This window comes from Nanorana parkeri, unplaced genomic scaffold (assembly GCF_000935625.1).
Source record: "Nanorana parkeri isolate BGI_ZX_2015 unplaced genomic scaffold, ASM93562v1 scaffold1393, whole genome shotgun sequence".
Taxonomy (NCBI): Eukaryota; Metazoa; Chordata; class Amphibia; order Anura; family Dicroglossidae; genus Nanorana; species Nanorana parkeri.
In genome coordinates this window covers 45123-60445 of record NW_017307661.1, presented here as the reverse complement: position 1 = coordinate 60445, position 15323 = coordinate 45123, and the positions used below count along the sequence as shown (strand labels likewise).

The 15323-nt window shown below is 44.1% G+C and overlaps 1 protein-coding gene across 1 annotated transcript in view; it reads right to left on the bottom strand.

The window, feature by feature from the left end:
* Positions 1-15323, bottom strand: part of PRPF31 (pre-mRNA processing factor 31) — a 74028-nt gene that overhangs the window by 44267 nt on the left and 14438 nt on the right. Inside the window, exons 4-5 of the mRNA XM_018569774.1 lie at positions 12763-12780; positions 2548-2613 (exon numbers count right to left, since the gene is read on the bottom strand). Of these exons, the coding sequence (XP_018425276.1) occupies positions 2548-2613; positions 12763-12780 (84 nt within the window). The remainder of the gene's footprint in view (positions 1-2547; positions 2614-12762; positions 12781-15323) is intronic.

The window sequence follows — 15323 nt, the reverse complement described above, 5'->3', positions numbered from 1 at the left end:
AGGATAAAATGTAACATTTTGTTAATTTCGAAAAAACAAAACAAAAAGTAAAATATACAAAATAAAACACATACATTGTTTGTTCACTTCTCCTGCCTTCTCCAAACTCTTCACCCTTTTGTGAATAACCCCCCAGTGTGTTTCTTTAGTGCTACGACTGTGCTGTTTTATGCCGCAAAAATTTACATTTGTGCTGCTTTTATTTTAAAGATAATAGCAATTGTTTGTTTCAAGATGATGACATCACCAGCCCCCCTACAACAGCCAAAAGACTTGAAACTCGCTGGATGGTTAGTGCTACGTTTGTGCCATTTAAATCTCCATTCTATCTCCTTTTGTTTTTGAGTTATTAACCATTTATTCAAAAGGTCTCCCAGCCACCCACAACAGCCAAAAGGCACTAAACCGGGACAGCCCGAATATGTAGCCTCATATTATTTTGCATTGCTGTATAAAGTATTGCTGAGATTTGTAGTTCTCTATAGCTGATAGTATTATTCTGCAGTGCTTTACAATGTATTGCTGGGATTTGTAGTCCTCTGTAGTTAGTGGTAATCTGCATTGGTGTATAATTTATTGTTTGTAGTCCTCTATAGCTAGTGATATTCTGAATTTCTGTGTAATGTTTTAGTGGGATTTGTAGTCCTCTGTAGTTAGTGGTAATCTGCATTGGTGTATCATTTATTGCTGGGATTTGTAGTCCTCTATAGCTAGTGATATTCTGAATTTCTGTGTAATGTTTTACTGGGATTTGTAGTGCGGCTCCAGGAGGGCAAGTGTAAGATCTCAGGCGGTCAGTGCGGGCGCCAGGGGGAGGTCAGAGACTGGTGACTGCAGCACTCTGCTCAGGCACATCAGAGGGCCCTCTGATATGCCTGAATAGAGGGCCGTGGCTGTATGGCCAGCTCGCCCGACCGCAATCCATGACAGCTCGGCCTGGCCGGCGGCCACGATCCGGGACAGCTCAGCCACGAACCTGGAAAGGGCGGCCGCGAACCAGGACAGCTCGGCGCGGCCGGCTCATCTGGCCGGGCCTATTTGCAGGTGCAGGCCTGGATTGGGAGCTCCACCTGCCCCATGTTAATCCGGCCCTGCCTACAACAGCCAAAACACGGGCTGGCTGGTTAATGCCATGTTTGTGCTGGTTTGTGCAGTTTAAGCAAAACAAATGGCAAACGCACTCATCAATTCGTTACCAGCTTTACAGCAAGGTGCACACGGAAGGGCTTCAAACAGTAAAAAGTTTTCCAGCACACTCCACCAGCCAGCATGCAAAAAAACCTGTCTAACCACTAAGGTTAAAAGCAGAGGTTTAGATACATGTCTTCTGCAGAAAATGTGAAAGCCGCACAGCCACGTCAAGGCACCTCCATATGGTGCGGTCCTAACTCTAAACTATGAGAGTCTCCTTCTTGGAGCACACGTGGCAAAAGATTAAAAATTGGATGCAGATTTGTCAGGAGGAAGCCCAACCTCCCTTAAAAGGCACAGGTACGCACAAGGGACCCCGCACATCACAACGTCAGCCGAGACCCCCCCATGCGTCACTGCACCAAATCTCCATTGTATCTCCTTTCTTTTTTGAGTTATTAACATTTTATTAAGGGTCACCCAGCCCCCCCTAAAACAACCAAAAGACACGAAACCGGGTTAGCTGGTTAGTGCCACGTTTGTGCCATAAAAATTAACATTTGTGCCGCTTTTATTTTTAAAATAAAAGCAATTATCCTAAAACCAAAAGGTCTCCTTTGGTGATGCATAATTGCTATTATCTTAAAAATAAAAGCAGCACAAACGTGGCACTAACCAGCCAACCCAGTTACGTATCTTTTGGCTGTTGTGGGGGGGGCTGGATGACCTTTTAATAAATGGTTAATAACTCAAAAATGAAAGGAGATAGAATGAAGATTTAAATGGCACAAAGCAGCACAAATCAACCAGCCCAGTTGTGTGTCTTTTGGCTGTTGTGGGGGGCTGAGTGACCTTTTAATAAATGGTTAATAACTCAAAAATGAACGGAGATAGAATAGAGATTTTAAACGGCACAAACCACTACAAATATAGCACTAACCTTCCAGCAAGTTTCATGTTATTTTGCTATTGTAGGGGGGCTGGTGATATCATCTTGAAAAAAACAATTGCTATTATCTTTAAAATAAAAACAGCACAAATGGTAATTTTTGCGGCACAAAACAGCACAAACGTAGCACTAAAGAAACGGGATTGTCGGGGGGGGGGCAGCTTCACTGAGCCGATTCAGAAGCCTGTCAACACAAACTAGGTGAGCTTATAACAGTGATGGGAAGTATTAACCAAGGCCATCCACTTAAACCATTGTATGGACAGATAATTTCCTTTTAATAGCCCACATTTTGCAATCATAATGTTTCTGAACACCCTGGTGTGGTTAGCCCAAATTAGGTCATCAACAAATCTGGTAAGGACAGAGTGTTGGATATATATCGGATGCATACAAACCAGAATGTGTGCAGTGCACACAGTAAAAAGTATATTTTTTGTGAAAAGTTAAGAAACATGAAAACTTACTTAACTCATTCTCAATTTCCACAGTCAAATTATTTGCATCCACAATCACTTTATACTCAGGAGCAGTTATTTTGTTTAAAAAAAAAAAAAAAAAAAAACCAAAAAAAAAAAAAAAAAAAAAAAAAAAACACAAAAATAGCAAAAGGCTAAAAGGTGAAAAAAACAACAACAACAAAAAACTATCTAGCTCTTATTGGATAATTTCTCACGTGGCAGTTATCTACAAAAGATGTTTCACAAAAACGACCTTTCTGCAATCTGTGTTCAACTAGAAATCACAGTTTTACTTAGACTGCCACCTTAAAGCAGTCGTTATCAATCATTTGGTTGATATAAATTGTCTCCCATAAGATTATTTGTCATTAAAACATTTAAAATGTATGCTTTTTACCTGTAAACACCCAAAAGCCAGTAGACTACTGATGGGTGCCACCATCTTGAATGTGATGCCAGCAGCCCCAGCAGACTTGGAGCCGTTACTCAAATGACATACTATAGCAGGGGTAGGCAACCTCTGGCCCTCCAGCAGTTGTGAAACTACGAATCCCATCATGCATCTGCCTCCGGAAGTCATGCTTGTGGCTGTCAGTCTTGCAATACATAATGTGCTTTGTAGTTGCACCACTTCTGGGAGGGCCGAAGTTTGCCCACCCCCACTCTTTAGCATTCCACTTCGCTACTCCCCTGGCAGCTACACAGAAAGTTAAGTCGGGGAAAGAGAGCCTTAGCCAACACACGGAGTACTTAAGACACTCCCAAAGATGAGAAGCCTATAAGGTGCTGTGCAACAGAGCTGGCTAGTCAATTTTAAAGATTCAAATGCATTCTGCAAGCGAATAAACAAATTATGCAAATTAAAACCACTGTAAATAAGCATATCAATTATTTGCTTTTCCTGTGCTTTTACCTATTTTTTTTAAAGTTGGTGACAAGGTCCCTAGGTAGTTAATGTGTGGTACGGAAAAATGGCCCTCCCATTCTAACTCAGAAAGTTCAAGAGGAGAAAACTTTAAGATTAACTGGTATGTGGCCTATATTCACACAGATATATTTTGGGTGGAATTGCCCTACAAAGTACTGTCTCAGCTACAGTTATATCAGAATGTGGCAGCAGTAGAATCCAAAAATCTTTAGGCTTCAGGGATTGTATCTATCAGGGTATCTGGAACAAGCAATATAGTGGTGCAAATGGTTTCAATAAGAAAGCTGGAGTTATTGCCTGGTAACTCTTTTTCCTTGAGTCCTCCAGGACAGTTCACATGAGAGATGAAGCCCTGCCTCCTACAAGAAACAGAAGTATGAGAGAGATTTAAAAACTCCCAGGGAGCTCACGTCCTCAATTGTTAGAAAGATGAGAACACCAGACAGCTCCAAGACAATACAAAGCATAAAGACAAAAACAGTGCCAGGAAAACACACAAAAATAGGGAGGGAGCTAACCATCGTGGAGGATTCAAAGTACAAGATAGGTAATAAATTCCAGCTTTTCTTTTTCATCCTCCAAAATAGTTCATATGGAGGGATAAGTGAAATGTCACCTGAAGAATTTTGCGCTTAAAAGCCTGGTCTTAACTGGAGAGGAGATCAATCCAATAGTGCCTGATGATGGTAGAGATGTTCAACCAGGTAGCGGCTTAGCAGATCTGCTCAATGGGGGCACCAGCCTTCTCGGCCTAAAGATGTGTATAATGACCTAGTGGAATAGGCTGTAATGTGAAAAGGACATTGCTTGCCTGATTTTCCTTAGGCCTCTGTAATAGTTGGCTTCATCCATCTAGCTATGGAAGACCGGGAAGCCTTCATACCCATGTTGTGTCCCTTGAATAAAACAAAGCATTGGATCTGCTAAAGCTGATAGTTTCCTTGGCGTAATGGATGATGCATCTTCTAAACATTTAAAAAGGCAAACTTTGCTTCCTTGACGTAGCTTGTTGACAGAAAGAAGGTAATACTTTTTCTTGATTTCGGTGGAAGTCCAAGACCACTTTGAGTAGGAAAGCAGGATTAGTCCTGAGAATGACCCGGTCACTAAGTACCATGAGGAAAGGTTCTGTGATAGATAAAGCTTGAATTTCACCAACTCTACGTGCAGTGGTGATGGTGATAAGAAAAGCCAACCTAAAAGTAAATGTCCGCATCTGTGATAGTTTTAAAAGTGGGTCCGTAAGGCATTCTAGAGCCATATGCAAGTCCCACAGAGAAGTAACACTTCTTATCCTAGGATTCATTATATTTAGAGCAGTGAAGAATCTTTTGATCAAAAAGGGTCAAGGGCTAACCTGCAATCCAAAAATACAGAAAAGGCTGCTAGGCAGACTTTTAGAGTGCTAGGTGCCAACAGCTTACCCGCATCAGCATGCAAAAAAATCCAGGATAGTGGGTAAAGCCTAAAGCTTGTCTAACTTCTGGTTGAATGTCAAATACTTGAATTTACGCCAAACTTTGAGATAGATGCTTCTCGTTACTCTTTTCCTGCTTTGTAAAAGAGTCTTGATAACCTTGTCCCGTCCTTTTGAGGATGTCCCATTCAGAAGCCATGCTTGTAATTAGGGATGCACCGATATATCGGCCGCAGAAAAATATCGGCTGAAAATTGCACTTTTGGCATAATGCCGAAAGTGCCATTTTCCTGCCAATACATCGGCGCATCCCAGGTTTCTTTCCTCCCCGCTGGGCGCTGCTCGGTGTGCCAGCCGGGGAGGGGAGAAGTGACAGCCAGCCGAGCGCTGCGGGAGGAGAGCGCTGTGAGCGGTCGGCATCTCCTCCCACACAGCTCAGCCGCCTATCACAGAGGCTGGGCTCTCCTCCCTGCTCCGATCGATCAGCCTCCTGTGTCAGAGAGGAGAGCAAGGTGCAAACACTCAGCGATCAGTGATCGTTGAGTGTTTTTAGATAATTGAGGACATGGTATGTTAACTATAGCCTCAATTATGAATGAATGGGAGTGAGCTACCATCACCTCCTGTTCATTCATAGTTGTAGTTATACTAAATATACCATGTCCTCATGTTATCAATGAACAGGAACACTCAGAGGATTCCTGTTAATTGATAACAGGGACAGAGAAAAAGAGATTGAGGACTCTGTGTCTCTGTGTTTTCAATATCTTTTTCTATTTTAAAAAGGGAAATATCAGGGGTCTGTTTAGACCCCCAATTTTTCCCCCAAAGCCCCTAAAAGTAATGTAAAAAAATAAAAATATTTAATAAAAAAAATGAATAAAAATAAAAGTCTATGAAAAAAAAAAATTAAAATAAAAAACATTTTCGGTATCGGTTTCAGCCTGACAATTTTTTTTATTTCGGTTTTAACATTTTTCACCTCTACTTGTAATGTATACTGTGCACTCGTGAGTTGTGGGAATGCATTCGTATTGATTTTGCAGGGCCTATTAAGGCACAAACGTTCATTATTGTGGACGCCCACTCCAAATGGGCAGAGGTTTGCCCAATGAGACATACCACTACAAAAGCTACCATTGCTGCATTAGGAGTCTTTGCTACCTTTGGCCTTCCTAAGGTCCTAGTGTTTGTCAAATGACCACAACTGTTGTTTGCAAAGTGTAAAGCTTTTCTTACAAACCTTGGCATACGGCATTAACATACTGCTCCTTACCACCCTATAACCAATGGGCAGGCTGAGCATTTTGTTAAGAATTTCGTAGGAACTTTAAAGAGCACACGAACTATGGGTAAAAACCCTTCACAGGATCTTCTAAATTTTCTTCTACAGTATAGGAATACACCTTACCCTGCTACAGGCCAAGCACCTGCAAACTTACTGTTGGAAAGGCTACTCCGGACAAAGCTTGATCTGCTGAAACCTGAAGAGCAGGTGAAAAACCAGCTTGATAAGTGGAAGAGCGGAGGAGGAGTTACAAGAATTTACCAAATTGGAGAGACTGTATGGATTCGTCTTTATCTAGGGAAGCTTCAGCGGGCACCTGGAATAATTAAAAAGTCCTAGGTACCAAAATGTATGAAGTCTCCACAGCAGAAGGTTGTATTACAAGACAACATACTGATCAGCTTAGGCCAAGGGTCTCCGTGACCAAGGACATGCCTTCAAGATCTTCTGACACGGATATTTGGTTTGGCGTATGGCATGATGATAATACTGATATTCACGAGCAAAATGGTTTACAGCAGGATGTCCCTCCAGATGAAGTGAAACTATTGCCTAACAATTCAGACCCAGGGGTGTCTGGGTCAAATCCCAAATTAATACCAACCTTCAGTGGTGAGAACTGTAATCGCCCTGTGAGAGATCGCCATCCGCCCGATCGCTGGCATGCTCCAGGACCCATTGGAGACTATGGCAGGAGAATATTTCAGAAGATGGAGATTGAACACTGGCAGAAAAACTTCCTTGCCTCCTACTTCTGACCCAGAGGCTGAATAACTGAGTGAAGGACCCTTAAACACCTATATTGCCATGTTCTGTTATGTTACTAATGAGTTCAATCTGTTTTGTTTCTCATTTGTTTTGTTTTATGGGACAGACGGGATGTGTAATGCTTTACTGTGTTCTCTTGTGGGTTGTAGGAAGTTAAGGTTTCCTTTAGGGATGCACCGAAATTTCGCCCCCGAAACATATTGGCCGAAAATGGCACTTTCAGCAAAATGCCGAAAGTACCATCTTTTGGGCGAAATTGCTGTCCATTCCTAGTTTCTCTCCTCCCCTCTGGGTGCTGCTATATGTCCCCTCTGACACAGTACAGTGTCTAGCGGGGAGAAGAAAACTGTTCAGCCGGCCCATCGGGGCGGAGTGCGCTGTCAGCCACAATGTCACAGAAGGCTAACCAGGGTGGTGCAGGAGGAGAGCTCAGCCTCCTGTGACATTGCAGCTCAACGTTCTCCTCCCCGCCGTGACAGATCAGGATGGAAACCGGTGTGGGGGCGGTGACTGCTGTGAGCGGTCACAGGAGGCTGAGTCTGCAGTGTCATGGAGGAGTCAGCTGTCAAAACAGACCAAGCTCTCCTCCCCGTTCAGTCTCCTGTGACAGCGAGTCAGGATGGAGAGTGGGTACAAGCAGTCAGCGATCAGTTGATCGCTGTTTGTAAATAATTGACGACATAGTGGGGAATTTATCAAAACTGGAGCAGATTTGCACTGCAACCAATGAGCTTCTCGCTTTCATTTTCACATCTTACCTGAGCAAACTGCAGAGAGATGATTGGTTGCCATGGGCAACTGCTCCAAATTCTGTTCGCTCCAGTTTTGATACATTCCCCTCAGTATGCTTACCGTGTACCCAGTTATGAATGAACAGGAAGTGCTCTACGTCATTTCCTGTTCATTCATGATCGTGGATATAGTAAACATACCATCTCCACAAGTTATGAATGAACAGAAACACTCAGTATAGAGGATTCCTGTTCATTCAGAACAGGGGCTGCAGAAAAAGATTGGAGGACTGTGTCCTCAATCTCTCTATCTATTTTGAAAGGGAAATATCAGGGATCTGTTTAGACCCCTGATATTTCCCAGAGCCTAAAACAGTAAAGATTAAAAAAAATGTATCAGTCTTTTTAGAGACCTTTGATAAGGATGCATCAATTTTCGGGCATTTGTCCCACAGGCCTGAATCCTCCTCTGCAAATGGCGACGCTGATACCCTCCCGCGTGAGACACCACGCGGTGCCGCGGCGAGGGTACAGCCATCAAGGAGACCACCGTCCCCCCTGCCCAGAGAGCCCTCGAGGGGGGGAACCCCACCAACCACACAAGGTAAGCCCCATTGGGGGTATCCATTTTGCCAACTGCCAGTGTGTTTGCTGCTGGCAACCACATTTCACAAGGGGGTGCTCCATGTTAGGACTCACCGCACTGCACACCAGGGAGGATGGTTTCCCTCCCTGAGCGACGGAGGGGAACCTTGGCCAACTCGGATGGGGGTCCGATAGGGAAAACCCTGCATGCTCCGCAGCAGGCTATGCCCGGAGTGGTCCCAACACATACAGGGTCAGGCTCATGCCCTAAAGCAATCAAATCCTGAGCCAAAAAATAACAAACATTACGATGTCCCTGTGTAGACGGAGGAAACACAAAAAAACTGAATTGGAATGGAAGGTGGAGTCTATTTATTTAATGTGGTTGATGTGTTTCCTGTTGCAGGCAGGCGGAGCCTTCTCTCATGGGCTGTCCTGGAAGATGACTGGGGAAATTTCATTTTAGTGCACCTCTAGTGTCCTTGGTTTCGGGCACTGTGCATGTTGCCAGAGAGAGCAGGAAGGGGGCGTGGCACACAGCATGCTGGCAGTTAAACTGTGCCTTGGAAGAGTTCTGCTGTGTGTGACTGGAAGCATGGGGGAGAGGATGGACCCCGAGGTGCTGCCACACTAAATGCAAGTACACTACCCTAAGAAATAACACTGCAGGTCCCTGTCTGGGTATATGGCATACAGTATTTATGGAAATAATGTATTTGGCCATTTATGGACTAACTGGCAATCGGTTTTCCTGTCCTCATATAAAAAGAGATTTTTCTCTAAGCTAAATAAATAACACTCTGCTCATTACCACTCCGCCTGGAGCCATTCATTACAGGGCCAAAAAGAGGGAAACAAACGCTGACGGATGAAGTTTCTTCACATACAGTAGTCCCATCACTGGAGCCATTTTTTAGCATTTATTTTATTTTTTATCCGATCAAACTTAATAATCGGCTAACTAAAGATTTTGAAAATAATCGTTAGCTGCAGCTCTACTCCCAATAGAAATATGCTTTTATATAGAAAATATTTAAAGAAAGTGTATTCGGCAGCTAGTAGCGCTACTACTGTGGAAGGAGATGCGATTCACGTTTCTGCTGTCAGCATGTAGCATGGGAGCTTGTCTGGTATCCGTAATGGCATGGGAAGTGTCGCTGGAAGGCATATGCTGAAACAGATTGCCGTTGTCAACACAGACTCAGCTGGCCAGGCGGAGCCGTGGCGGCAGGGACAGGAGGCGGTCGCACTAACTTTCTAGGCTTGAGAAAGAGCAGCGCCTCGAAACGCGTAGCAGCTGCAAGCTAGAGATATCTCTCCGTTCAGTCATTGTCGATCCCTCTGCCTTGTTTTGCTGTATGACCGCGACAGATTGTCAATAACACTGCGGACATACCGCACCCACAGACCACCAAGTTTCCCGAGCCGTCCGGCATAGACACAGCCTCCTGTCACTGCCGCCAAGGCTCAGCCTGGCCAGCTGAGTCCGTGTTGACAACGGCAATCGGTTTCAGCAGATGCCTTCCAGCGACACTTCCCGTGCCATACGGATACCAGACAAGCTCCCATGCTACATGCTGACAGCAGAAACGTGAGTCACATCTCCTTCCACTGTAGTAGCGCTCTTTCCTTGTGTGTCTTAAGATAATATACTACTCGCTCTATTAGCCGCAGCCGGCAGGCACTGCATGCTATTACTGAGTCTGTGGTCTATAAGGACGCCAAGATCCTTCTCCACCTCTAACCGTGCTAAGCAACAAGGCTAGCCATGCCAGTGGGTGGTGGGGCAGAAGGCTTGGGGGCAAGGTCGAGGACTGACCAATAAACATTCATCAGTTGCTTTAACAGAAGCTGTAAAGCACAAAAAAAAAGGGAGGATCACATAGAGAGTTCACCCACTTCAATTACGGTAAGTGGCATGTGATGTGCACATTTTCTGCACATCAAGAGACACCTGTATCATTATTCCTTACTATCAAAAGTGCTTCTGTTCCCAATGCTGGCCATCAAATTCAATCAATTTGCAGATGATGGTATTCTGACCCACACTAATCACTTTACCATCCTTACTAACCTAAGCTGAACCTTTGATCAGTTTGCCCAATTCTCCTACTGGATATCATCCTCACTGCCCTACTTGGGGGCTCAAGGTTCAACTTACTCCCTTATACTTCACTCCATTCTCTGCCAGTTACTACCCATTGCTACAGTCTTTGGCCACACATCTATAATCTTGGCACCTTGCATTTTTGGATAGGCCTGATGAATGCAGATAGGATGTCTCTTGTTCACAAAATTTTGTACCATCTCCGCAACTTGACAGGAAAGGATGGACACATAAAAGACAACAGATACTCCGCGCAACTCTCTTCACACACAGGCTACAAGGGGGCCCCAAGTGTCCCGAACATTGACAAGTACTACAAGGCTGCTCAGACTGCACATCTCTCTCTTCCATACAAGACATAATACCAATATCCAGGTCTTGCTAGACATCCCAAATTGTGATAGAACTCAGATAATCACCCTTCTTTGCCTCCCATATTCTGCCTGGCCATCCTGTTTGAGCCCCCTGATGCTCCACAGCACGTGACTCAGTTTCTTACTCTCATAGGGGCATATCTCCTTTTCTAACTTTGTTTCTTTATTATTAATTATTCTCCACCTTCTACCTGGGATGGGCAATCCAAGGCCCTCCTCCTGGTGGACCACCAATTATTTTTCACTGGATTTCCACACTTATCAAAGCACTAAGTTCCTATACATTAAATCAGTGTTTGAACGTGTGCTTGCATTCACCAAGATCCCTAAACCTATATTCACTTGTTCACCTAATTCTCCTCAATCCTACGTTGTTGCTCCTTTAACACAACTGTCTTGGAATCTGCTTATAAAGTACTCTTGCAGTGGTATTGGATACACATGTGCATCGCAAAAGAAGTTCCATCTTATAGGGACAGATGATTTAGGGGTTGCAGTCAGCAGGGTAACATTTTGCACACTTGCAGTTTTGGAGTTGCTCTGACCGTGGCTAGCCATCATAATTTGCCCTTGTCAAAGTCGCTCAAATCCTTACGCTTGCCCATTTTGCTGCCTCCAACACAAACTTCAGGGACAAAATGTTCACTTGCTGCCTAATATATATCACCCACTTCTAGCTGCCAATGCAATGAGAAAATCAATGTTATGCACTTCATCTGTCAGTGGTCATAATGTTATGGCTGATCAGTGTATTCTGCAATGTGTTTTTCTTTCATATGAACATTTGTAATAAGCTCTGCATTGTTTGAGATTAACAGATTCAGAACAATTTGTTAGGGTTTCCATAAAATGGTCTTGCTATAAAGTTTATAAAATGTCCACCCTTTTACTGTTGCAGCAATGCCATTATGCCAGTCAATGTCAGGGTAGTTAAAATCTCCAATTATTACGACTATCCCAGCCCTTGACACTCTTTCTGTGTAATGGTGCCCATACATTGCACGAGTCTCGTACGAGAATAGCGGAAATCCCGCGATCGTACGAGAATCGTGCAGTGTGAATGAAGGTGTGCAACCGTTTCTACTGTACGGTCACACGTCTTGTCTTACGATTTTCAGCTGGTTTGAATGATGCTCGGGACACAAACGCCGAACGGGCCGGTGTGCGTACGCGCACACTGCACGTTCAGCATTGCGGTCACCGCAAGCGCGCCCCCAGGGGGGCGGGCTTGCGATGATCGCAAGTACGATCTGCATATCCAAGATGGGCAGATCGTACGTTTTTTAAATTACTTTACAACCATCGCAAGACTAAGATCTTGCCATGGTTGTAAAGTGTATGGGCACCTTAAGAAGCCAAGTCTCTATATCCTCAATAAAGTATAAAGTGACAAACCCTCAGATTTTTTTAACATAAAACAATACTGTAATGTGTGCCTCACTGTAATCCATGGTTGTTTCCCTTCTCTTTGCTGCTCTTCCTTTTAAATCTGTATCTGTTCTCATGCTGGGCAGAACTTCTGTTTTGCAGCAGACTGCCTTGTCTCTGAAATGGATACATGGTGTCTGTGTGTAAGTTTGCAACCTGAGCCAGCACTACAGGAAGAGGCAGTCAGCTGCAAAAGACATGAGGATTTAAAAAGGAAGAGCAGCAAAGAGAAGGGACACTACCATGGATTACATTAAGGCGCACATTACAGTATTGGTTTATGTTAAAAAATCTGAGGGTTTAATGTCACTTTAAAGTTTTTCATTTTCTGGCAGATATTTACTGCTAACAAGCAGTAGATAAATGCCCCATGATTAAAAAAAAAAAAAAAGAAGGGGGATTAGGCAAATACCTAATTACTCACCTTTTCCAGTGCCGCTTGCTCCCCAGCTGAAGAACTCCTGGCTGTGAAGAAGTGTGCAGGTGCAAGCGCAGTAGAGCGGAGGGAAGAAGAGAGAACATTAAACTCCAAGGACGCAGGCGGCAGCACGCATGTCAGACAAACACCGTAGGACCCAAATAGTCTGCTGTGGATCAGAGACCGGCACCAGCACTAGAGGGACTATCGGAAACACGTGGAATGAAGATGATGATCGGATCAAGAGGTATCAAATAAGGCAAGTGGTTACAGCAACATTGGGGGGGGCTGAGACGGACGACTTTAATGTCACTTTAACACTAGAAGGCCTGTAAAACTTAATTATCTGCGCAGTATGCACACCCATATGTAATTCCACCCACAATGCCTCAGCACCATCACACTTACCAGCAACACTTCTCTTTTACACTCACTTTTAGATCACTACTCACATAGAGAAGAACACTGCTACCTTTTAGTTTTACCCTGTCTCTCCAAAACAGAGCATAGCCAGGAATATTTAACAGACAAATCAGGTGAAGAACAAAGCCAAGATTCAGCAATACCAATAAAATGACATTGCTCTTTATTTACCAAAACTCCAAACTCTCCTATTTTGCTTGGCAGACTTCTGGCATTGGTGAACAAACGCAAAGCATTCGGTTAAGGTAGGGGTGGGCAAACTCTGGCCTTCCAGCTGTGCCGAAACTACAAATCCAATCATGCATCTGTCTCTGGGAGTCATGCCTGTGGCTATGAAAATCTTGCAATGTCTCCTGGGAGTTGTAGTTCCACAACAGCTGGAGGGCCAGAGTTTGCCCACCCCTGGGTTAAGGTGATCTGGGCGATAAACTATTCTATCGGTCCTCTGGATGATGGAATCCCCCATTACCACCAACTGTCTAGGTCTCCCTGCGTACTAGAGCTGCAACAAATATTCGATTAAGTCGATTAAAAACGTTGTCAGCGTTTTCCATCGTCGATTCGCCGGCTAAAATTCAAATTTCCCGCTGACGCCACGCCGGTTAAGCCGCTCGCGCCTACGCCATGGTATTCTGCATTTCGCCGTATAATCATTATACAGCGTACTGCAGAATACCACCAGCTATAGAGGACGACAAATACCAGCAATAATACATTATATAAAGCGCAATGCAGAATAACCCCAGCTACAGAGGACTACAAATGTATAATGTACTATTGCTACATTCCTCTATAGCTGCTGGTATTCTGCACTGCGCCGCTGTATAATGTACTATATTGCACACCACACTCTTTTTTTACTTCCACCGCGCCAAGCTTGCTCCCGTGATGGACTACAATCTCAATAGAAACTAGTAGTCCATCACTGCAGCCTTTTTTTTTTATCCAATTAAATCGAACCTAATAATCGGCTAACTAATCGATTATGAAAATAATCGTTAGCTGCAGCCCTACTGCGTACCCTCACTGCCCAGACTAGATGGGGTGCTCCCTCAGCTATCATCCCAGTTTATATTATTTACAGGAAGTTTAACCTCTTAGTAACAGCTTCGGAAAATATTTTAGTTTGTGGGGACCAGCGCAATTTTGCCATTTTTGCTATGTGTTTGTTTAACAATAATTACATCTTCCTTATCATTGCACCTACACATATTATATACCATTTTTTAAAAAGGACTAGCACTCTTTTTACCGCATGATGAGATTATTCCGTCACCAGTCTTTAATGAACTGAAAGCTTGCGAAGGAATAATCCCGTCATTGGTCAGGAATGAGGTTAAGATGTTACTTACAGGTTAAACTATATTTGTTTAAACTACAATGTTTAAATTCAACTTATTCCAGCCATTTTGTTCACAAGCCTCTGTGAGCAAGCTGAATTTGAGTTGTGTAGTTGCTTATAGTACACTTGATTAATAAGAGACACCTGTGATCAACTAACCACTCCCCCTAACCAGAGAGCGGGGGGGGTTCGGGGGGTGTTTAAAAAATAAAAAAAGTGCCCAAAAAAATGTGTGTTAACCACCTACCAATCCAGCGGCTGTACCTAATAGGCCAAATGGAAGCCCTGTAGATGCGGTTGGGCGTTTCAAGACATCCCTCCCCTCCCCACTCGGAAACTGTCAAATGTAAACAGCCAACAATGGCTGTTTAAATACAAGTGTTCCGGCATCTGCAGAGGCCACCACCGCCACTCTTGAGATCCGCTGTGCCCGGTGCGGGCCGGGACCGTCACGGCGGCTCTGTCCCCGTAGATCAGAGGGAGATCCTGTACTGATCTCCCTGTACTGGCAGAGAGCCGTGACAGGATCGAGAGGCGAGCGAACCCGGTATGTGTTCGCTCACCTCCCGATCTACTGAGCCGACCTGTGACAGTCTCATTGTCACAGGTCAGCTAGAACTATGAGGTGAGTGAAAAGCACTCACCTCATAGTTCTCCTTTAATGCTGCTCATGTATGTGTTCAAATTCCTGCCCTTGTGTGGGCTACGCAGGCTAAACCGAACAGTGTTTCTGCTCAAGAACAGGCAATGATAGGAAAATTACAAACAATTGTAAAGTATCTCAAAGGGCAGTATGTACAGGAGAGAAGTGCATACAGTATGATATCAGGAAGTATATGCAAAAGAGAAGCACAGAAACTATGATGGCATGGTATCAGAGTGTCAAGCTGTATAGGTTTACTAAACCTCTATTGTTTTTTAGGCAGTACAGGATAATGATAGGATAGGCTCTGAGCACTGGACAGCCATCTCA